The sequence below is a fragment of the Lepus europaeus genome, chromosome 10, assembly GCF_033115175.1.
Source record: "Lepus europaeus isolate LE1 chromosome 10, mLepTim1.pri, whole genome shotgun sequence".
Lineage (NCBI taxonomy): Eukaryota > Metazoa > Chordata > Mammalia > Lagomorpha > Leporidae > Lepus > Lepus europaeus.
Genome location: NC_084836.1, coordinates 121,966,371 through 121,989,274, shown reverse-complemented (window position 1 = coordinate 121,989,274; position 22,904 = coordinate 121,966,371). Strand labels below are relative to the sequence as shown.

Sequence of the window (22,904 nt, the reverse complement as noted above, 5' to 3'; positions counted from 1 at the left end):
CAACGAGGGATTTCCTACCCAAGATTCTCACAATCCTTGGGAAGAGGCCTGCTTCCCGGGCATTGCTAAGTGGCGATGGAAGAGCCGATAAATCAAATCGCTGGTGGAATATTTTACTTTGAAATGGAGTGATGTTTGGTTAATAATTTGAGATTCACTAATCCTAAATGGGGTGACCCATTTAAAATGGCCTCTGTGTAAATTCACAGTTCATTAAGTGGAGTCTGGTTTGAACAGGTCATTATGTGGTTAGTGTGGAAGTAATGGGCTGAGCAAGGCCAGCTGGGGCCGCGCTGGGGCCGCGCTGGCTCAATCTGGTTGACGTTCTGCCACCTCGTGCTTCCTTGCGAGTGAGCTTGCTCCTGTCACCCACGTCTGCACGTAGGCGGTTCTGCCTAGCAACCCCTTTGGTTTACAGTAGAAAACACAGTGCAAAACTGTAAAATGAGGCATACTCTATTTACAATTAATTTAAACTTATGACGCTGTTTGAACTGGCCCATCTAAATGTGTTAATTAACATCAATGATGGCTTTCTATTTTTCACACGTTGTTACTCTGATCATTAACAGTGATGGAAAAGCGAAATTAAGTTAATGGGGAACGGATTATAAATTCTTAAAGGACTTCTCAGCCTGTTGTCAACTGGAAAATGGAGAGAAAGATGAAGAGGCATTTTTGCCTCTACTCATAAATTTTTGGTACCAAATTTCTTAAAAACCACATGGCTTTAAAAAATTTTTTTCCAAAAATTATTTTAACATGATGCTGCTCAGACACAACTGCTAAAAAAAATAGCATGTATACGTAATACTGAACAGCTCTGCAAGGCCCGCCAGCACTCAACTCCAACAAAAAATACATTATAGCTGATGACAGAACTCCACCTCTATTCTGCAACAGAACCCACAGTCCCAAGCTCCTGACAGTGAAGGAGACACAAGAGCTCACGCCCTGGGCTGAGCAGCGCCGGGAGGGGCCCGTGGACAGGCAGGCAGCCCCTCTGCAGGTAGCCGGCAGCGTGGCCGGTCCCCTCACACGTGGGAGATCCGAGTGTGCGGCACCACGGGAACCCAGCGCCACTTAGCGAGACTTCACACCGACGAGGACAACAATGAGGACGATGATGATGACAAATAATATTAAAATCACAAGCATCTTCCGATTCTTCTTTTGATACTGCTCTGCCTATGGGAAGAGGGGGCGGAGAAAGACAGTCATTCTCCCCAAGTCCAAACCAGTCTCCTCACTTCCACTGTGGGTCTCAGCTCTGTGTGCACCGTGTTCCCCCACCCCGCGCCCAGGAGCGGAGGTGAACGCCAGCCACCAGCATGCGGGGGCCATGGTTCTGGCACCGATTTCCCTGGGCTGGGACCTGCTTCTGCCACCACCCACACGCGGCTACGACCTGCCCCTTCGTTCAGGGCTGGCCTGCCAGCCCCGCTCCTCAACAGGTGCACACCCGCCACCATGAAATAGAGCAGCTGGCTGACGACCCGGGGGCGGGGGCATGGGACTCATGGAGCCAGAGGCCCATTTTTCATCTCTCCCGAATCTAGAAACAAGAAAGCAATCATCCTTGGAGCTAAACACGGGCAAGGGTGCTCCGTGAACGCTATGTGCAGACGCCACCGGAGCTAAGTCCTCCCAGAGCTCGCGAGTACGCGGCAGCGGCCAGCTCGAGCTCCACCCGTGCTTCACACTTCTTCCCCAACCACGGTCACAGGGCTCTCCGAGGGAGTGCCAGCAACCCACGCCAGTGCTGCCGGAGTGCCCCACTGACAGACACGGAGGCCTGAGGGCGGGGAGCTGCCGTCTCCCTCTCGTCTCACATCCAAGGTCCCCAGCCTCCCGAATGCTCGTGCTCTCCTGTGAGCCTCCCGGTCCATCGGGAAGAGCCCCTGTCACCCTGGAGAAGGGCGCGGGCTGGTCAGAGCACCCTGAGTCCTGCCTCCGGGGCAGCTCCCGAGGCGAGCGACGGCCAGGGCACCAGCAGGCGGGTGCTGACGGCCGCACGACGGCCGCGATGCAACGCAGCTCGCCTGATTTCCTAACAGGCAGCCTGGAGCAGTTGGGAGGTCAGCGCCAGGTAACACTCTAAAACCTCTCGGGCCGTTGACAAGCGAGCCGGGGACAAAGCTTGTGTGCCCACTAGATTTGCTCTCTCGTGCAGAGAAAGCTTTTTTCTGTATCTGAGTTCTATCACAAAACATGTTTCACTAGTTTTTATTTAAGAAGCTTCAAAACCAATGTATAATTCAGCAGCCTATAAAAACCTGGGTATTACAAAGCAAGAAACTGGAGTTGGCTTTCACTTTGGATACACAGGGCTTGGCATCCACGCTCAACCTGCATGCTTCCCAGGCCTCTGCCGGGACAAGGCCACGCTGCTCCTGTGCAGGCCGCAGGCTCGCTCCCGCCTACACGTGGCCAAAAGCGCACTGACACACAGGGGAGGACCTCCGGTCAACCTCCAGGGCCAGAGACGGGGCCGAGTCTGTTACAGGAAGTGTCCGGTCTCAGAAAATAGCAGTAGTACACTACCCAGTAGTGCACTGGAAAAATGTCCATCAAGTGACAGGAAATACCACCAGGTCTCAAAGACACCTGGAAACAGACAGCACTCAGCTTACTGGTGACGTCCTTATACTGCTTTTACAGAAAATAGGTGCCCAGGTCAACACGGGAGCCACTCAGCAGCTCATGCATATGTTTCTTGCGCTGCGGCTCACTAGGCTAATCCTCCACCTGCGGTGCCGGCATCCCGGGTTCTAGTCCCGGTCGGGGCGCCGGATCCTGTCCCGGTTGCTCCTCTTCCAGTCCAGCTCTCTGCTGTGGCCCGGGAAGGCAGTGGAGGATGGCCCAAGTGCTTGGGCCCTGCACCCACATGGGAGACCAGGAGGAAGCACCTGGTTCCTGGCTTCGGATCGGCGCAGCGCCGGCCATGGTGGCCATTGGGGAGTGAACCAACAGAAGGAAGACCTTTCTCTCTGTCTCTCTCTCTCTAACTCTGCCTGTCAAAAAAACAATAATAATAATAATAAAAGATATCAACAAATATCCTGAAAGACATCCCCCAAACAGGCGCCTTATTAGCCGAGGAGACCTGTCTCTCCCTTCCACAAGCTTCCCTCTCCTCAAGGTAACACTCAGCTTGTGGTAACCAAAGGGAACCAGATTCTTCCCCTCTCCGGAACGACTGGCCAGCAGCAGGCGTCACAAGAGAAGCCTGCGTCAGCACCGGCAGCCGTCTCGGCACACAGACCAGCGGACGCCCCGCCGGCTTCCTGGGACGGAGGATTTTCTACAAGGAAGGAAACCCCAAACGCTCTGGAGTTCTCCACAACGTCCAGCCTGGAACCTGGTGCCTGTGCAGCACCACAGCCGGCGGCGCCCCGAGGAGAGCGCCCCGACGGAGCCCCCAAGGCGCTGGCAGTCCCCGACAGTCTCCCCACGGACACAGAGGGCGTTACCTTGTGAAGCTGCTTCAGGCCGTCTTCAGTTTTGATACAGGACTGCTCAATATTATAGTCAATTCTATCAAGGACTGTACCCTGAGGAACAAATCAGTTACAGGCGATCAACAGCCGCGACTGGGAAACTGACTTTAGCACTGAGAGACGCAAACCACAGACCACCACCCACGGGCCACCACGGGGTAGCAGGTGCACACAGCGAGCTCTGGGACCCATTCTCTAGCAGTGAGACATCCGATGGCAGGGACGTCCAGCTCATGAGAAAGAAATACTGACACATCGTGCCTTCTCTCGTCGATCGGGCCACTGTGGGGTCTGCCTGTGGCTTTACAGAGCACGTGGCGCGGTGGGAACGTGGTGGCGCAGGCGCAGCGAGGGCCGGGCCCTGTGCCCCTGGCTGTTCAGAACACCGCTTTAACCCTCCCAGTCACCAGGAGGCCTGCGAGTGGACTCTCATGTCTCAGAACGTCCACGTGGGTCAGACCAGGGAACAGGGAGTTCCAGTCCACCATCTCAAATGAAAAACATGCCCTAAAGGAGAATTTTAATTGTTTAATCTCTTGACTCCAGTAGGAACACTGGGCTGTATGGATGAGCAGGGCTTTCACTGGCAACATGCTGGATCAGCAGAGAGAGCAGTAGCTCCCGGGAGTGCGGAGTAATTAATGTAACTAGCTCTCCCACAGCCTGAACACTCACCCTGCAGTGGGCCTCACAGAGACCAGCACCCAAATCCCTGCTGGCAAGATAATAAATGCCCTAATCGGATTTTCACGGTGAATGACAATTTAATTCTACTGCAAAGCTAGTGGTTCCAATCGCCATTACCCAATAACCTGCTAAAATCGGGAGAAGAATCTTATAAATCAGAATTATTGCTGAGCTTGGTCAGAACCAACCAGGCCTCCACAGTGAGGTGCTCACAGGAGCACCCTGGGAGGAGAATGTGAGAACCTTGCTCTATTCTTTATCTGAAAAAGACTTGTTAATATTTTTAAAGGGAACAACAGTAGCATACATATGTAATTGTGTGTATGCACACACACACAAGGCAAATGAGTTCTAGTTTTTCTCCTCACAGGATAAAGAAATAAACTTGGAGCAGGACCAGCACTGCAGCAGAAAGCCCACGGTGCGGGGTCAAGTCACGCACCTGCTCCACCAGCATGGCCCCCAGGTCCCTGAAGATTTCATTGAGGTCGGAAATGGACTGCACGATCTGGCGGATCTCGCGCTCCCTCTCCTCCACCATCAGGGTGTTCTGTTCCACCAGCACCAGCTGCTCATCTGTGAAACCCTAGCAAAACACACGCAGAGTGCGCAGGTCAGCTCCCTCTGTGCGCGGGAGAGCAATGGTGGACGGCTGCACACAAGTCAAAGAAAACGCATCCCAAAAACATTGCTAGAAAGCACGGGAACAACACAAAGCATTTGAGTTTCCTTCCCAAGCAGGAAAGATCCAAGTCCCCCAAAGCAGCAGGACCTAAACCACAGCGCTGCAGGGAGAGGCTCAGGGCCCGGGCCTGCCTGGCCCCTCCCCACAAGCTGGGGAGCAGCCTGCTTTCCTGACGGCCCTGGAAAGCGATCACGGGGTTCCCCTGTGACCCTCGGAAACCGAGCAATAGGATGGCTGTCTTGTGCCCGCTGCAGCGACCACTTGGTGGACACACGTGAGCCGCGCTGATCCGCGGGCACGGCACCCAAGTTAGGGGTCTGGGAAGGGAAGGGGGGAGGGCAGAGTGCAGGGGGCAGCAGACGCTGAGCAGCCCCTTCGCGTACCCGGTCGTGAAGAGCATCGTCCTCTCCATCATCCACTAGCGCTGCTGACACACCGAAACAGTGCTGGGAGCCCTCCTCGCGAAGCTTCACGCCTATCACAGACAGGAACCCACTTTACCGGGATGCGTGGACCAGCCTGGTTCCTGCTCCACCACTGAGGAGCGGAACTCTACCGTAAAGCTCAACCGTCAACGTGGAGACAGCCTCAGCAGCTTAAGACGCCTCTGTCCAACGGCAGCGCGGAGGCAGCGAGGGACAGAGCAGACGAGAGCGTGCGAGCCTGTAGCCACACGCGAAGGGGCCCCAGGCACGTGACACCGGCACAACGAAACGCCAGCCGAGACCCTCCAAGCGTGCTGGGGTATTTAATCTCACGGCTGTCTCAGAAGTTTTGTTACAAAACAGTATCAGCATTTCTCTGGGAGCATCGCTAATGAGAATTCCAAATGGCCCTCATCACATTTCAGAAGCAGTAAAATTAAAATACAAACACGCCAACCGTCAGAGGAAGACAGGGCCGGTTTTGTCTGTTTCCAAGTATGCGTGGGGACTTCCTGGACTCCAAGGCAATGAGAAACCCAGCTGAGAGGTGACTGGGACGAGGACACACCGGCACACGGTCGTGCAGTGTTTGGGAAGCAAAGGTACCAAGGGGGGAAAGCTGATGGTGGCACCGGCAGATCTGTTCAAAACCGCTCCCGGGAAGGTGTTTTTAGGCACTTTCCAATACTTTGGTCGTTAGGCAAATAGGTGGCTTTAGGTGATGACTGGTTTCTACCCATTTATGAGTAGAGTAGCTCTCTCAAGTCCCAACATCTAGAAATCAACAGGTTTTTAAACGTACCACGTTTTCAGCTTCTTCAAGCTGACTGGAATGGATCTTGTTTGCTAACACATGAATCAGCCCGGTGCCTTTGCCCAGCCACCTGTGGGAGCTGTAACTTCACTCGGGCCTGGCGTGAACGTGCTCCTAGCTAAGAAGGGCTGCTGCAAACCACACCCCAGCCCCTGCGGAGCCCCAGCTGTGGCGCAGTGGGTTAAGCCACCACCTGCAAAGTCAGCTTCCCATGTAAGCGCCAACTGGGAGTTCGGGCTGCTCCGCTTCAGATCCAGCTCCCTGCTAACACGCCTGGGAAAGCAGCAGAGGACGGCCCAAGTGCTTGGGCCCATCAGCCACATGCTAGACCCAGATGGAGCTCCTGGCTCCTGGCTCCAGCCTGGCCCAGTGCCAGTTGTTGCAGCCCCCTGGGGAGTGAACCGGCAGATGGAGGATCTCTCTGTCTTTCCCTCTCTGTGTAACTCAAGACTTTCAAGTAAAATAACCGAATCTTTAAAGAAGCTACAGGGCTAAATGGAGAAACAGTTGCAAAGGAAAAAAAAAAAAAAGTAGGTATCTTTTTACTGAAACTCACGTTTGAGGTAGCCCGACTGTGCGTGCCGGAAGCCGGTGGACAGCTCCTGCAGGGCCTGCGCCAGGGAGGCCACCACATTCCGAAGCAGCCGCTCCTCTTGCTCGGAGCAGGCCCTGTGGGCCCGGCTGGGCAGGGCCTGCACGGCGCGCTGGCACCTGTGGAACAGCTGGGAGGGCGGGTCCCAGGCTCAGGGCGAGGCCGCAGGAGCAGCCCCTCTGCCGCCCCTGCCCCACCCCCGAGCCGCTCCCTTGGTAGCTGGGGTTCGATCGACGCGGACTGAAGCGGAGTCCACCCTCCTGGGTGAGGCGCCTGCGTGTGTCCTGCAGTGCACACACAGCACCCCACCCTCTGTGAGCGCATACGCTCTGCCAGGAGGACCCCGTGCTACTTCTGCTCCCCCTCTCAGAGCTGAGAGAGGGGGGGAAAGGAGAACCACGCCACTGTGACTGTGCCACCCTTCCAGGGCTCCTCCCACAGCGCCACACCCCTTTCTCCAACCATTAAGCACCCAGGACACTTAAAGAAAAATTGTTAATGCTGGTCGTATTAAACATTAGTCAAATGTAACGTTTTATACAAAATTTTCCAAGATACTAAACTTCCTTCTCAATCACAAGAACTATATTTTAGCATAAATTTCCTAGTCTATGATAGAAGTCAAACGTTTTAAAATGAAATGACTGAACCCAGTAATGTCTGAATTTAATTTTTACTTAATCACTCCACAAAGTATCCAAGACAGGACTCACAGCACACTGCTCCCTGGAGGGCCTCCGGCCTCCTCTGAAAACCTGAGGTTGGGATGGGAGCTCCCGGGACGGAGCAGCCAGCACAGTGAGCGTGGCAGCACTGTACGGCTGCGGGGGCTCCGCGAGGCCCCCGGCCTGGCCTGGCCCGGCCCGGCGCCCGGGCGCGCTCACCTGCGTGATCTCCTGGGCGGTGATTTCAATGGCGTGCTCCTCTGCGCTGCTGTCGTCCAGGGTGGGTCTGTTGAGGTGCTTGTCGTGGAGGCTGGCTAACTCCTTCATCTTCTGCTTAATCCGGCCAACATCATACTGGATCTAGAGGAGCAAAGTCGCCAGCACACAGTCCGCTCTGAGACAAGCGGCTGCGCTCGGACCAGAGCGTGGTCTCGGCAAACGTACAACTCACTGACGCGCAAGCAACCTGTAACTCAAGTTACTAGAAAAATCAAAAACCATTCTTCCCTGCTGTGCAGTTTCTCCACATCTTCCTATAATGCAGGTTAAAACTGAAGTCAAAATCATTCACACACACACGGCTTTTTCTTGCAGTGTGTAAAACGCACAAAGCCCAGAAGCTGAAGTGTTTCTAGGGACAAGCATGCAAGCAAGTGCAGCTAAATTAATTTTACAGCAGATATCTTAAAATGCTATCATGATTATTAGACATCCTAAAATGTTTTCATCATTATGAGATTATCTATGTTGTCCTGACCATTAGATCTCTTAAAACATGTTGTCACAATTGAGACATCTTAAAATGTTGTCCTAGGGGTCACATGTCAGATATCTTTAAGTACATCGTTCCAATAACTTATATATGAGACAGCATGAAACCAACATTCAACTTACTTCATCCACGCTGTCCACCCATTTAGGAGGGTACCGTTTTGTCACGCCAATGGCTGCTTCTGGATCTAAGCTAATGCCTGACACCAGTGCCATACGGTCATCAGCAAGCTACAGAGACACAAAGGGACATTTAAGAAGATATTTGAGTTCAGTGTAGATCAACAAATTCTTAGTCGCTTTAAACGTTGCTCCCTAAAGACACAGAAATGGAGGCGCAAACGCACTTGCCTGGGTTAGGAACTTGCTCTGCTACTGCTAGGATCTGGGCTGCTTTCCTATCTTTTCATACACCAGTTCTTAATTTCCTTGGACATACTTGTGAACATGAATTTGACTTGATCTGGCTATAGAAGTGTAATAAGAAGTCAACAAATGAGCCTTCAAAAAGACCTCTTGGCACTAGTCTCCAGTCAACGTCATCAGAAACAGGTTAAAAAGAAAAGGCACCAGGCTTTCAACAGAACCAATACAAAATGTGTAATAGCAGTAAGCTTTATTAACACACAGTTAGCTTATTTTAGACACAGTGCTGGTCCAGTTATCTTAGTCTCAAGATCATTAACCAGGAGTTAAAACCTGTGGACAAACTACCTAAAATGGTCAGTGAAATTATGCACCATTTGGTAAAGGCGACCCTTAAACCCCCATGCAGCTTGACCGGCACTTCTTCCCACGGGCAGCATCTCCCTGACTTGGACAGGGCATCCGTAGCTCTTAGTTATGCTACCTGTACAGTACGCTGCCTCAGAAAGCTTTTAAGAACGGGAAGGCAGTCATGGGTCCGGCACGGTTAAGCTGTTTTCCTGCCCGGAGGCAATAACCCAGGTTGAAAAGATTTAAGGTGCCCTCCTGAGCTGAGAATTTTAAATGGCAGTTTCAAAAGATCCAAACAATGATCAAAATAACATGGAAAACAGCCCATAAAAACCCTTTAGATACGGAGTCACACCGTGGAGTTGGGTGAAGAACTTTGTTTTGCTTTTCTTGCCCCTTCCCTGCATTTATTTAAATTTCTTCCCTCATTCATTCAGTAAACACTGGTTTGCTTTTCTAGTAATAAAGGAACAAGACGAATTAAAAAATCCACAGAGGAAAGGAGGGAAAAATCACGGAAGGAAAAATCTAGATTAAAGGAACTAAAGTAATAGCTCTAAATTCCAAAGAGAGATCACGGCAAAATTCCTAAAAGCAAATTGGAGCCTTCACAGACCCCACAGCGTGGTTCTCCTGCACCGGGCTGGGGCACTCCCTGGGCTTAGGCAGCACATCTCCAGGACAGCCGTGGGGCAGGACAGGCCCCACTACTGCCTCCAGGCCGTCTGGGAGCCATGATTAAGTCCACCAGCGTCAAGCGCCCTCCCGGCCCTGCAGGCCAGTGTCATTTCCCGTCTCAAACACATGGTGTGTCACCCAAACGCAGTGTCTGGGGCTCCAAGTCCCTCAGGTGGTAATTCTCCACCCCCCCCCCCAACCTTTTGTTTGCTTTTGAGAGGAATTGTACATTCTTTTTATTATTTTAATCCTCACAAAAACTAGGTGAGCTATGGACTATTACTGCAATCTATAAATATGGAAATTGAAACTCAGAAAAGTAAAGTAGCTTGCCCAAGGCCACGGAGCCATCACGAATCAGATTAAAACCTGGGTGGGCTGACTGCAGAGGCCCCTTTCCCTGGTGAGCTGCCGATCACCAGGGCAGACCCGTGAGATAGGACTGCAATTTGCTAAGAAAATGAATCAGGACAAGCAGCCATCAGATTAAAATAACAGCAGCAAAACAGGGCTTTGATTCATTCCCCACCAATGGCACCAGCGACAACATGGGAGACCTCATGGGAGCCCATAGCAACAGTAAAGCCGTCTCCCTTAAGGACCACAGGGAGACAGTGCATGTACCCTGCACCCCACAGAGCAAGCACAGAGGGTATCTGCCCCCACCCAGACAGCCCTCCACGACAGTTTACTCCTTGACAGCCCTACCCCAAAGTCACCAGAAGGCACACAACTTTGTGGGGGAGGCTAAGGCAGGGGGCTACCCCTCACCCACAACCCGCTCCCACCACCCAGCTGGAAGTCCAACCAGCAGGTGCTGGGCAAAGGTGCTCTGCCACCGCAGGGCTTGGACTCACAACCCCAGCTGCTTCGCAAGGCGAGCGCTAACACGGCTAAGGCACCTCTTCATGTGTCGGAAAACTTTCACTGTGTCAGTTTACTGTCTGATCGGCCATATTTTATTATTACACCCTATTTTATTGAGTAATAATGATTTGTTTTATCTACAGCAATTTTATGTTTCTAAACTCATGTGCAAAATAAATTGTACTGTTCTTACTATTTACAAATACACATAAAAGATTCGCCAGAGATGGTATCTCCCTATCTAGCATACTTTTATCTGATAAACCACATTGGAAAAGTCAGTTGACATGGAAGCAACTCTTTTTAAACAGTACTTGATTTCACACAATAGATGTCTTCCCAAAAAATGTGACATAAGTCAAAACTGGAACAAACATACCCTTTAAGAGTACCAAGGAAGTTTGCTAATTGAGAGAGGCCAGCCTGCTCAGCTGTTGCTACCTTTCCCACATACTGGACCTGGATCCCACCTAAGAGAGAACAGCTGTCTTCGGGACCTAGACTACATGGTGAGTAGCAGCCATAGCTGGCTCATCACGATAAAGAGCCACTGCCCTCCTGAGAAGGAATGTGTCACCTCGTTCAGGGATCTGCAGTGTGACCAGTGTGCACTATGAACCATACCCATGCATCGTGGTGTGAACTATGAATTTTACTGCATGAATCTGTGATGCTGTTATCGTACGGACTCTGCAGTTTGTTACTTGGATTTACAACATGCATCACGGCATGTACTGTGCATTTTCTCCCATGGATTTATAATGTTATCATGGTGTGCACTGTGGGTTTTATCACATGGATCTGTGATGTTATCATGGTACTATCACAGCAGGGATTTGCAGTGTGTGTCACAATATGTACTATGAGAAAGAAGACAGTTTTGGGGAGAGAAAACATAACTGAAGATGAATACCAACAATCTGAAATGGGAACAGGTAAGTGCACACGATCACCTGCCCCAGGCCAGAGCTCGCACGCCCGTGACCGGCTGCCCTGCGTCCTGAAGACCCGTGTGTGAGCAGCTCTCGAGCTGTCAACCTGCTCCATGCAGATAAACTGCCAGGCTTCTGAAGCTTTTTGTGCGTTCTTGCCTAATTTCAACTCAATCCCCCTTCAAAATAATATGAAGTTACATGTTCAAGCTTTTCTTAAAGAAATTTGTGCTTTGAAGTTTCTTATCTCTGATGCGTAGTTCTGCCCCAGAGGAACTAGCTGGATGCCCCCCCAACATGATGCAGACACGCCCACGCCTTCTCCACAGTCTCACTGAAGTCCGCTTTTGCCCTTGCTCCACTCTAGGCATCGACATTTGTCCTCTACAGAGCACCACACAGTACGGACAAGTTCTTGATCTATGCAAGGAATAAACATATACACACACGCTCATAAATCTCACAGTGCCAAACACACAGCCTTCCCACTCAGAAAATTCTGCCTTGGGACATGATGGTGTAGCAGGTAGAGTCACCCCTGCGATGCATACGGCCCTCGGTTTGTGTCCTGGCTGCTCCACTTCTGCTCCTTGCTAATGGTCTGGGAAAAGCAGTGGAAGACGGCCCAAGTGCTTGGGAACCTACCAACCACGTGGGACACCCAGATGAAGCCCTGGTTCCTGGCTTCTGTCTGGCCCATGCTGGCCATTGTGTCCATATGGGGAGTAAACCAGCAGATGGAAGCTAGCTCGCTTGCTCGCTCTCTCTCTGTGTGTGTGTGTGTCTGAAGTTCTGACTTTCGGATAAATAAATAAATCTTAAAAAAAAAAAAAACCTCTGATTTAGTGTTCTGTACAACTAAACAAAGAGCAAACTTGTGGGCAGACTGGAAAAGTTAGGTATACCTCCTCCCCATACCATCCCCCGCCCCCACATACCCCCAACAGCTATATGTAGCTGTAGTGCACAGGGAGTGAGAACAACACTGGCGATTCCAGAAGTAGGATGAAGTCGGACCACACACAGCACACGGGTACAAAAGGCTCAAAGACCGTGCTAACAAGCAGGCTTAAGGAATCGCGGGGTTCTTGGAAGAGTGACTAAGTGTGTGGGTACCAGGCAGTCGGGGATGTTAACACATTTTTTTAACCCGTGATAATTTAAAATAATGTTTACCTCTCCTGGTGATTGTATGTTCAAAAGCACTTTTCCAACTGCACAAAAACACAGAAATAAAAAATCGAGACGCATACTGCTCTGGTGGCAGTGTTGCTAGCTCACTGCCCTCCCTTTATTTCCACACAGACCCCCAGGAAAAACAGGCGCAGACCCTCTGCCCTGGGACCTGCACCGAGCACTTCAGCAGCTGCACCTCCCTTGGCGCCAACAGCCGCGCACAGAGGAAGGCTGCTCCCTGGGTCACCCTCCCAGACACGCGGTGCTCGGTGGGCTGTGTCCCAGCCCAGCCTGGCTCTCCCCAACAGTGTCTAGGGACCTGACACTGACATCTTGTAATGTTTTAGCAGTTCCCATCTGAATGGAAAAGAAACAACTTAGGAGCTTGCCTCGCCACAGGAGGGGAAGTAGAGAGACCACAGGGCAGGGCCCAGAGGGGTCACTGGCCAGGCAGGGAATGAATGGTGGACGGCTTCCCCCAGGGACACCTGCTGAGACAGGGGGAGTGGCATCTCCAGGGTACTCAGATCACAGGCCTGCAGGAAGCCTGGAGGTGAGCAGAAGCAGCCACCAGCCCGGGAGGCCCCAGCGGGGGCAGTCGGGGTGTCTGCTCCCACACACCCCCTCTGGGGGCTGGGAGGCCCTTCACTGCTCCCAGCAATAGCAGTGTGAAGCCCTGGACGCCCACGCCTCCTGCACCCTGGCCCCTAGCGCAGCACCTGGCTCTCCCCAGCAATGAACACGGGATTATCAGCTGAGTGAGCCCACCGTGGACGGGCGGATGGATGAGGTTAACAGCGTCCATGTCAGCTACAATTCTGGAAGGCGCTTCATGAAAAACACAATGGTGCCAGACAAGGGAGACCAGGGGCGAGTGAGGCTCGTGTGCAGGACAGGGGCGCTCCACCCAGGTCTCCGGCCACAGGATGCGAGGGCGCGAGGTGCCAGAAAAGCGAGCTCAGCCAGCGTGTCCAGCTCTGGAACTTGCTGCCTGGAGACATCGGGGAAGGCCTGGAGGCGGGCTCGGCCAGCAGACCCCTAGTAACTCGGACCCTCATACACCTCGCCAGCCTCGTTCAACCCGAGCGACCTCAACGGCTTGCTCTTTGCCCCGACCCTGTACCTCCTTTAGGCGGGTATAAGTAAGTATGGAGTAGCATCTGCCCCAACCTCACGGCTATCCCAAGACCTCCTGCCCCAGGCCCCCAGCACTGCCTCTGAGTGGTCAGCAACTCCGCCCAAGTGTGCGAGCGGAGGTGACCTTGTCCCTTCAGGGCCCAGGCCGGGGCTGTCGGGGAGGTTCCTGAATGGGTCGGGAAGCCCTAACCAGGAGTGGCCATCACACCCAACTCCACGAGCTGGCAGCTAAGGGTCTGCTCTTCAATACACGCTGTTTCTTACTGACAAAAGTAAACACACGTCATTCTTCAAAAGGGGTGTGTGTGTGCATGTGTGTGTGCGCGTGTGCGTGTGTACAAGAAAAGGCTTGTGATGGAAAGAAGTCCCCTCCACTCCACTTCTTCTCGACGGGGATCACTGTTATGTTTCTTGTGTATTTTTTCAGAATTTTTCAACACACAAAAAAAGCACAAATGTGAGTTATTTGTCTTAAAAAAAAAAAAAAGAATGGAATTAAATTACCCACGAGGGAACTTCAAAAAGTTTGTGGGAAAATGTAATTAAAAGATTTTACTGTGGTGCAGAAAAAACCCTGAAATCCATGCATAGTTTCTTTTCATATACATGGATTCCAAAAAAAAATTTGTACCAAAATTAAAATACCTGTTAATTATATTTTGCATGGCCCTTTTGAAATCCCACTACCTCCCCACGGACCATGTGTCGGGAAGCTTCCGCTGTTGCAGTCTTTATAGCCAGTGACTGAGCTGTTATATTTGAGATTTAATCAATTCCCAATATCTCTTATTATCAACTAGTTCAGGTTTACAAGATTTATAGATCGATCTCAATCTACTAGCCAGGACACCACTCATTTTGAACTTGGTGGTCCTAATTTCATCTTCTGACCACACTCCCTATTTGGTGTAATTTTACACCAAAAAAGCAAAGACAGACACCTCATGCTAAGCACTCTTCTGAAGGCCTGCCCTCGGGAAAGCCAGTCTTCCGTCCGCATCGCTGGAGCAGCATGCACACAAATGCCGACATCAGCAGCGTGGCTCCTGTCCCCTCCACCCGTGGCGCAGCTCCACGAGGACGCCCTCTCCGCGTCCAGACAGAAAAGCCCGGCAGCAGGCTGCCAGGGCGCGCACGAGGGGCCTCACGGCCGCCAGCAGCTGCGTCCACAGCTCCGGGGCTTCAGCCCTGCGCGACAGACACAGCCTTAAATCCACCTGGTCTCCGTCAGGAGCGCAGCCGCCCTGTGCTGCTCCTACGTGAGGCAGAGGACGCTCCCTCGTCGCTTTCCAAATCATCAGTCCACACGGTGTGAAGACACAAACAAGGCCAGGTCCCACTGCTAAACACGCTCACGCAGCAACCAAAACAAACACTAAGTTCTATGTGTATGTGACCAGCAGCTTCGGAAAAACAGAATTTTATAAACTAAAACGACCTTACATACAAAAATCTTCAAAACACAATACCTCATCCAGCTCCTGCAGGGGTGTGTCATCCACCAGTCCCGTCCGGTCAGGGATAGCAAAAGAGACGCATGGGGACAGACAGACAGACAAGACAGGGTCAGTTGAGAAAACACAAATTTTAGATAACTCTAAGTGAACTAAATATTAAGTTGCACTAACCAAGGCATTTAAAAATGTCCCTTTCTGATTCTTCCTTTTCTAAAAAAAAAAAAAAAAAAAAAAAACTACATCAATATGTTCTTATTTTTATTTACTGTGGTTGTTGTTTTGGTAAATGAGATAGGAAACAACCCGTAAACAGTTGTAAAATTAAGACACACTGGAAACAAAACACACTTAAATATACTAGATTTATTTCACTATATATTTCACTAAAATATACTTAACTACTTTTTCACAAATATCAAATAGCATACACATAACACATTCTAAATGTCCCTTAGGAAAATGAAGTAAGAGAGCAAAGCTAAAGTGTAATTTTACCATGTCAAATAAATGCATATTTTAGCACGTAAACAAGCCCTACAAGTGCCACAAAATGTAAGAACGAACCAGCTACAAATCCTGCCTATGGCCGTATTCAGGTCATATTTGAGTGACCACAGTATGTGAGGTTGCTACAAATTAAACGCGGCACACACGGCTTCATCCTATCTGTGGTAACAGGAGAACAGCAGAGCCGGGAAACCACTCTTTCCGGGAGAGAGACACAGGTGGTAAAATAAAGGAAAAACTCCTACCATTCGCTTGGCATGTATTAGCACTCGTCTGGAGAACATGCAGCTATTTGTAAAGCTATTGTAAAAGCAAGCACACAAAACGCAACAAGAGGTAAGGGGAGATTATTTTTTTTAAAAGGGAGAGTGGGAAAGGGCACCAGAGAGTTAAGTTCCGATTTAAAAACCAAAGATTCTTTCTCAGATCCACACAACTCTATCTTCTGAACATTTACTAATGACAGATAATCTAAGCAACTAAGTCCTTTTTTTACAGTATTGATCACTGAAATAATTAGTGGCGAATTTCAGTAATCAACGTGTTGATTTTTTAACATTTAGCAGTAAATTTAGAAAACAGAAAAATAACTTATTTAAAAATTAATAGAGCAAAATGCAGCCAGTCTATCAGCGCCAAAGCATTATCAGACAAGGAGAGCAGCAGAAGATGCGATCAGACAACGCTCTTCCCAGAACAGTCCAGCCAGGGAACGTGACCGAGAGCTGGAAGCCCTCCTCACTCCTTCCAGCACGCGTGTGGGAGCCAGCGGCTGTATTCACACACGCGCGTGACCGTAGACCATGGTGTCCAGTGGAAATCTAAGCACCTTCCACTTTAAAAGAAAAAATACTTTTCTTTTTCAAAAGGTTAACATTTCCAGCAAGAGGGCACTAAAATCTGTAATTAGTAAAACAAGACCCGAGGCAAACCCCTAACTTCGTCTGCATCTTCTCACGCTCCTTGGCGCTGGATCTCTAAACAAAGTGAGGACAAGCCCTGGTCGCAGCTCGGCCTTCGCGGGTCCTACCTTCCAGGGCTCCCCCACTCCCTCCCCCCCAGCACACACACTCTGATCTTCAGATTTGCATGGTTATCAGTTGAGAAGAGGTAAAAACTGGAATCAGAGATTCTAGGGCTAGAAACAACTGCTCTTACAAATCAGAAAACTAAGGCTTCAAAACGTGTCAATGCACGCTGCCTGCGGTCCCAGGGCACGCACCTGGGGAGGACGGGGAGACCCAGGCGCAGGCCCCCTGCCTCACCTCCGCTTCCCTAACTTCACGGACAGGTCAGGGAGTCCTCGTGACGGGCAGCCGCTACCACACCACATCAGGAATTAAATGCAAAGGTCGTCTTTTCAAAGAAACCCCCCTCCCAACTTGGCTACTTAAAAATATAAAATTTGCAAAATTCCCCTTGCCACCAAATGACCAGGAAATTCAGTCAAGACCTGAATTAAAATATTTGGAATTATCATCAGGAAAGACCAAAGCACAGCCAAATGAAAACACGTTACTACACATCATCACCCTCTAAATCTTTATCACGTCTAAATCTAGGCTTTTGACCTGCCCATGGCACGCAACCAAGCAAACACTGAAAACTCCGCGCAGCATGTGGAATTCACAGTCCACAGAACTTTCTACATAAAACTCAAGAAGTAAGTGGAAACCCATCTGTGTTTACTCAGGAAGTCTGGAAGGGCCCTGCAGGATGAGCTGGGAACTCGGGCCCTCGCTATAGTGATATTTACTTTATTCCCCTCACTGCCAAAATAAAAGTCTGCTTCATTTTTATCCAACAAAGCACCCTTCTTCTCAAGCAGGCCTCACTGCGCAAACGGAGTGTGTAAAAGCAGAAAAGCAAATAGATCTAAAGAGAAATATACAATGATTTCATCCTTGGATTCTAAAGAGAGGACTAATTTTCCAACCAACTCAGCCTAGGCTGAAACGCAGACCCTTCAAGGCACAAGTTAAAGCAGACTATGTATGGTCATGAGGAGAGATAAGGAAAGACCGAAGCCCGCTGCAGGGAGGAGGATGTTTGTCAACACAGGGCCTTCCACCTCCCAGATGTGCGGTAGCACAAGTCCTGGAAAACACGGCCAGCACCGGTGTGGCTCCGGAGGGGAGCTCCAGGCACAGGCCCTGGCCCGTTGGTGGGGGACCCTGGAGCAGCCCCCGGCTCCTCTCCAGCTGTCTTCCTTATCTGTGTCACGAGAAAAACAGCCACCAGCTCCTGGCCCTGGCCCTGGCCCTGTCAGGACTCCACGGGGGCACACACGGAAAGAGCCCGCCCCATGCCAGACACAGGCAAGCTCCCAATGCATCTCAGTAGTACTGCAGTGCAGACTAAACTAGAGTTAATTCCCGGTTTATTTTCCCCCAAAGTTCACATTTTTATTAAAAAATGATGTGCTGGCTTCAAACCAATCCAAGAGCAATTGACTGTGGCTGCCATGTATAGCTGACGCTTTATTTTAAAGCAGAGTGTAGACCGGGCGGTAAACACCAACCAAGCAGCTCTACCCGGGAGCAAGGGAACCCGAGTCGTCACAGGGCACCTCCGACCAGAGCAGCGACTCAACGTCTCCTTTCACTCATCAAGACTCCATCACTTCTGAAGGAGCACTGGCCTCCATCAATCCACTTCCGCTCCCCCGGGACGGCCTAGCTGCCGGAGTCACTTCTGCACAGGGGTGACTTCGCAGCCTCGGTAGGGACCCCTCCGGGTTCCTCCTTTGCAAATTACAGCTCAGGCCGTGTGCTTTGGTCAGGAGCAGCGAATGTTTTAAAGCAAAACTTGAGAAAGCACTGCTGAACTGACAGGGCTCCTAGAAATTACCAGAGATCCGCAGCTCGCCTACGGCAGCCAGAGTGGGAATGGCCCCACAGTCCCAGGCCTGCACCCCAAAGGTCTTTCCTGCGGCACCAGAGGGAAGAGGCACCAAAACCGAGGCCAAACCCCAACGACCTGCACTTTGCTGAGTCCAACATCAAACTCCTGCCTATGAAAACAACAAACCAAACCTACAAGTTTTACTAACATTAACACAAACATGGAAGCAGAACTGTGGCCGGCTCTAGCTGTTAAACTTTAAAAAGAATTAAAAAAAAATTAGACATCATTCGTGAGAAAGAGGTCACATGGAGCTGGGGCCCTGGAAACAGGCGGCGGCAGGGCTGCCGGGCAGGGGCAGTGGCTTCCTGTGTGGGAGGTCCTGGGGCAGAACCAGGACCACAGTCAGCGCCACGGGGGACACAGGGACACGGTGCGGTGGCGGCTGCTGCTGGAGCCTCCTCTTCTTGGCCCTGACCCTGGGGGGAGGGCAGGTGTGCGGGGCTCCCCAAAGCGGGGCCAAGTGACCGCTGGGTGCACTTCCGCCGGGTGTCCTTGAATGTGTTTACTTCCGACACACTGGCCGGAGTGACACACTAACCCTCATCGCTAAAACCACTTTCAAGTTTTTTCCTCAAACTAAGAAAAAGATACGGGTCTTCATTTTTTGAATGGCAATGGCTGCAGAGCTGTTTTGTGCCGAGATGTTTGATACACACACACCACTTTTCAGCCAATTTTTGCAGTGTTCTCCTCAAATAAGGATGTGAAATTTCAGAAATTTTCCAATTATTTTAGGTGTGATTTCTTTTTAGCTGTGTATAGCAAATACACGAAAATCAATTTTCTACAGCTTTTTCTTCTAATTGTTAATTTAAAATTTCAAGTTATGAGGTTTAAAGTTAAGTTAAATTCTCAAGTTTAGTTACTGCCTTGATAATTATCTAAGTTAGCATGTATGTTTACAAATTGTGCTGTTTTACTTTACTATGACAAAATATAAATTTTTATAATTTTCCAAACACACAGAAAAAGTATGTAAAATGATATAATGTCCTAGTGAGTTACCACTAGGCTTAAGAATCACTGATATCGTGTTTCGTTTGCTCCTCTCCTTGGAGGGGGGTTAAGTACTTAACATCAGTAACAGATTTCTTGATCCTACAACACCACGCATTTCAGTGAAACCCACAAATGTGTCAACTGCAGTTAGCCTGACCGCCGCGTTACCACCTAACGCTGCTCCAGTCAAACCTGGGACACCATTTCTGTTTAATCTGCGGCACGCCGACATCCCAGGAGCGCAGCCGTGAGCCTCCCGAGGCCACGAGTCGGGCGGCAGTCCGGGAAAGCCGAACGGGCCCACCCTGCAGGCGCACCGGCCTCTCGCTGTGTGCGGCTTCGTGTCCGGTGTGAGCCCGCAGGCTCCCCGGGACCTAGGGGACCTGGGGCCTCAGCGCGCACCATCGAAATGTTAGAATGCGGAAACGCGCCCGCTAACTGGACCTCCAAAACCCAGGCCACTAGCGCTGCGGGCTGCCTTCTGGAACCCCGGGCGTTAACGGCCCGGGAAGGCTTGCAACACGGAGGGGCCCAGGGCGCGCCCGGCGGCGGGCGGACCTGGGCAGCCGCGGAGGCCTCACCCGCGCGAGCTCGGGCCGCGCTTCCCGCTGCAGCGTTCCCGGCCGTGCACGCGGCCGCGCGGAGTCCAGTCGCCCACGGGGTTGTGCAGACGCGCAGTTTAAGTACGCGCCCACGCAAGCCTAACAAGCATGAGACTAAGCGCGGGCGGACCGTCTACACCGCGCCTCGGCCTGGGCTCGCGCGGGAGGGGCGGACACAGCCCCGCGGCCGGCCTCCTTCCGACGTGCGGGGAAACACGCGTGGGCACCGGCCGCGTGCGGGCGCCTCCCGCCGCCAGCCACGCACGGCGAGCCCTGGGGAGGGGGAGACCCGCACGAAGCCGGCTACACCGCAGGAACCGCGGGCCTTCGGGGGAGGGTGGTCTCCTCACACCCGCACGCCCACGCGCAGAGTTCCTGCGGGGGGAGCCCCGTGCGCGCTCCTCCCCACGCCCCCACGCGCGCCGCGGGCCGAGGCCTCCCGCAGGCCGGGCCGTCGGGCAGGGGCGGGGCCCGGCGTGGCACCGCCCCCTGGCCGGCCGGGGCCGCTCGGGACTGGCCGGCGCGGCTGACAGACAGAGAGACAGACAGCGACAGACAGGCGCGCGGGCGGGGCGCGGGGGCGCGCGGCGCGCGTGCCCGGGAGACTCACCGCAGCAACGCTACGTGAATGCAGAGGGCTGGAGGTGGTGTGACTACTCACTTGCTCGGCTAACAGCTGCCGGTTTTGGATGGAATTATTCCGCAACAACAAGAAAGCGTCGGTTAAACGCCTGGTGGCCATGGCTCACCCTGTGTGACCCCGCGCAGGGCCCCCGCCCGCCCCCGGCCCGGCCAGCCGGCCGCCCTGGCCAGGCCGCGGGCCTGCAGCCAGCGAGGCGCGAAGACCCCTCCCCAGACAGCCGCCTGGGCCTGCCAGTTGTGCGACTCCCCCTACCCAAGACCTGGCTTCGATCTCCAAGCACCTGGATCCCCCCAATCCTCGCCTGGCCAGCCGCCGTCCCTGAGACCCCCACCCCAATCCAACCCCGGATCTACAAGCGTCGCACTCGCCAATCCGGCTCGGGACTGGCAGCTCCTGAAGCCCCCTGCCTCCCTCGACTCCCTGAGACCCCCGAGGCCCCCGGCGGCCTCTGACCCCGGGCTGCCCCGGGCCGCGCGCTCCGGCGTCTAGGCCGCGCCCCGGGGCCGGGCCCTGCCTCGCTGTCCCCGCCGGAGGCCCGGCCTCGGCCCTCTTTGGCCAACCGCGGGCCTCGGCTACACAGCGCCTGCAGCTCCCTTCTCGGCCTGCGCGGAGCTGCGGCGGCTCGGCCCGCCCTCCTGAGCCCTCTGCTCCCCGGCCGCCAGCAGGCCGCAGGCCTCAGGAGGACAGCAGGGCCGCCTCCCCGGCCTCCTCACTGCTCTCCTCCAGCTCCCTCCATCCCCGGATCTGCCTGCGAGCTCTGCCCCGGGCCGCTTCCGTGCGGCGGTCCCGGGTTCTGGCGTCCCCCCCGGCCCTCTTCCTGTCCGTCCCTCGCGAGTGCCCCCCCGCGACGCTCGCAAGCCTTGCTCGCAACGTTCCGGGCGCGGGCGCTGCGCCGGGGCACGGCCGGGGCCCCGCTCTGCCCGCTCTCCCGGACCCGCGGGGCTCAGGCACTGGGGGCGGGCCCGGGGTGGGGGGTGGACAGCGCTCAGCCCGGGGAGCGTGGCCCCCGAGCTGCCCGCCGCTGCCCGAAGCCGCGGCCCCGGAATGGCGAGTGCCGAGCGCTGGGCAGGCGAACCTGGGCGCCGGCAGAGCACAGCCGCGCGGGGGCGGGGGCGGCGGCTGGCGCTCGCGGTTCTGCGGTGGAGGGCTTTTTTTTTTTCAACTCTGAAAAAGAAAAAAAAAAAAAAAGATGTATCTGAAAAACAACCAGGAGAGGGGAAAAAAAAGGAAAAAACTGTGAAGCGAGAGCTGCGGGCGCCCTGGGCGGGGGTCGCGGGGGTCGCCCGCGCTCCCCAGCCGCCGCTCTCCTGGGGGCCACTGCGGGCTGTGGGCTCTCAAGGGGGGAAGAGTCCCCCGACAGCTGTCGCCCGCCGGCCCGCGCTGCGCTGTGCGCGCCCCCGGCCCGGACTCCCGCGTTCTGGGGCCGGCGGGGCTCCCGGGGCTGCGGGCTGGGGTCGCCAAGGGGGGGTCACAGCCTCGCCCCGCCGGGCGCCCCCGTGGACCGCAGCTGGCGCACGCGTGCCCGTTCCCTGGGCCCACGCAAGGGGCGCCCCCCCACGTGCGTCTCCTGGGGAGGAGAGGGAAAGGGTCCCCGGGGCAAACTGCACGGTGCGGGAAGGAAGGGGCCGAGCGCGCCCCGAGCCGAGGGCGAGTTCCGAGCGAGCCCGGCCGGACGCCGCCGCCCGAGCAGCCGCGGCGGCGGGGCTGGGGGTTGCCGGGCACGGGGGCAGCGTCCCCGGAGACAGAGCAGGCAGTTGGGGAGCCCGGGCTTGGCGCAAGCGCTGCGCGAAGTATGTGGGGTTCCCCAGGCCGAGGCGCGGCGGTCAGCCAGTGAGCTGGGGCTGGGGCCGGCGGCCGGGCCCACCTCCCCGGTCCAGAGGGCCCGGGCTCCTGGCCTCAGCCTGGCCCAGCCAGGGCTTTGGGAGGGGAGTGCACCAACAGATGCAAGAGCTGTCTGTGTCCGTCTCTCTGCCTTTCAAATAAAATGAGACAGGATGGTTTAAAAGATTTGAAGGAGCTAAGGCTTTGGAGCGCCCTGGCGAGAGGCCGGCTCACCATGCCCGGGGGGCCATGTTCACTCCCAGGCCAGGGCCGCATCTCCTTCCCGCACCGGCCTGCTTTATGCGTCTCTGTGTGTGTAGTC

The 22,904-nt window shown here is 53.6% G+C and overlaps 1 protein-coding gene across 4 annotated transcripts; it reads right to left on the bottom strand.

Annotated features, from left to right (window-relative positions):
• Window positions 1-440: 440 nt before the first annotated feature.
• STX16 (syntaxin 16) lies at window positions 441-20,928 on the bottom strand. 4 transcript variants are annotated; one of them, XM_062204412.1, is made up of 9 exons: window positions 20,780-20,863; window positions 15,116-15,313; window positions 8,263-8,370; window positions 7,588-7,728; window positions 6,668-6,833; window positions 5,256-5,347; window positions 4,630-4,773; window positions 3,474-3,554; window positions 441-1,188 (listed from the first exon to the last, which is right to left on the bottom strand). In XM_062204412.1, exons 3-9 carry the CDS (start codon window positions 8,353-8,355, stop codon window positions 1,084-1,086), a joined length of 822 nt encoding a protein of 273 aa, XP_062060396.1. In that variant the 5' UTR covers window positions 8,356-8,370; window positions 15,116-15,313; window positions 20,780-20,863; the 3' UTR covers window positions 441-1,083. The 4 variants fall into 4 exon arrangements, with proteins under 4 accessions (XP_062060396.1, XP_062060395.1, XP_062060392.1 ...); XM_062204411.1 differs by having other exon boundaries at window positions 20,729-20,815; XM_062204408.1 differs by lacking the exon at window positions 15,116-15,313 and having other exon boundaries at window positions 20,729-20,928.
• Window positions 20,929-22,904: the final 1,976 nt, after the last annotated feature.

Bases quoted from the DNA above. Each gene is read 5' to 3' on its own strand.
- STX16 (XM_062204408.1), bottom strand. From the start codon at position 20,860: ATGGCCACCAGGCGTTTAACCGACGCTTTCTTGTTGTTGCGGAATAAT. The intron at 8,371-20,728 runs GTGAGTCTCCCG...GTGTCTCTGTAG, and splicing joins ATTCACGTAGCGTTGCTGCG to CTTGCTGATGACCGTATGGC. The intron at 1,189-3,473 runs GTAACGCCCTCT...CTCTTCCCATAG, and splicing joins GCCTGAAGCAGCTTCACAAG to GCAGAGCAGTATCAAAAGAA.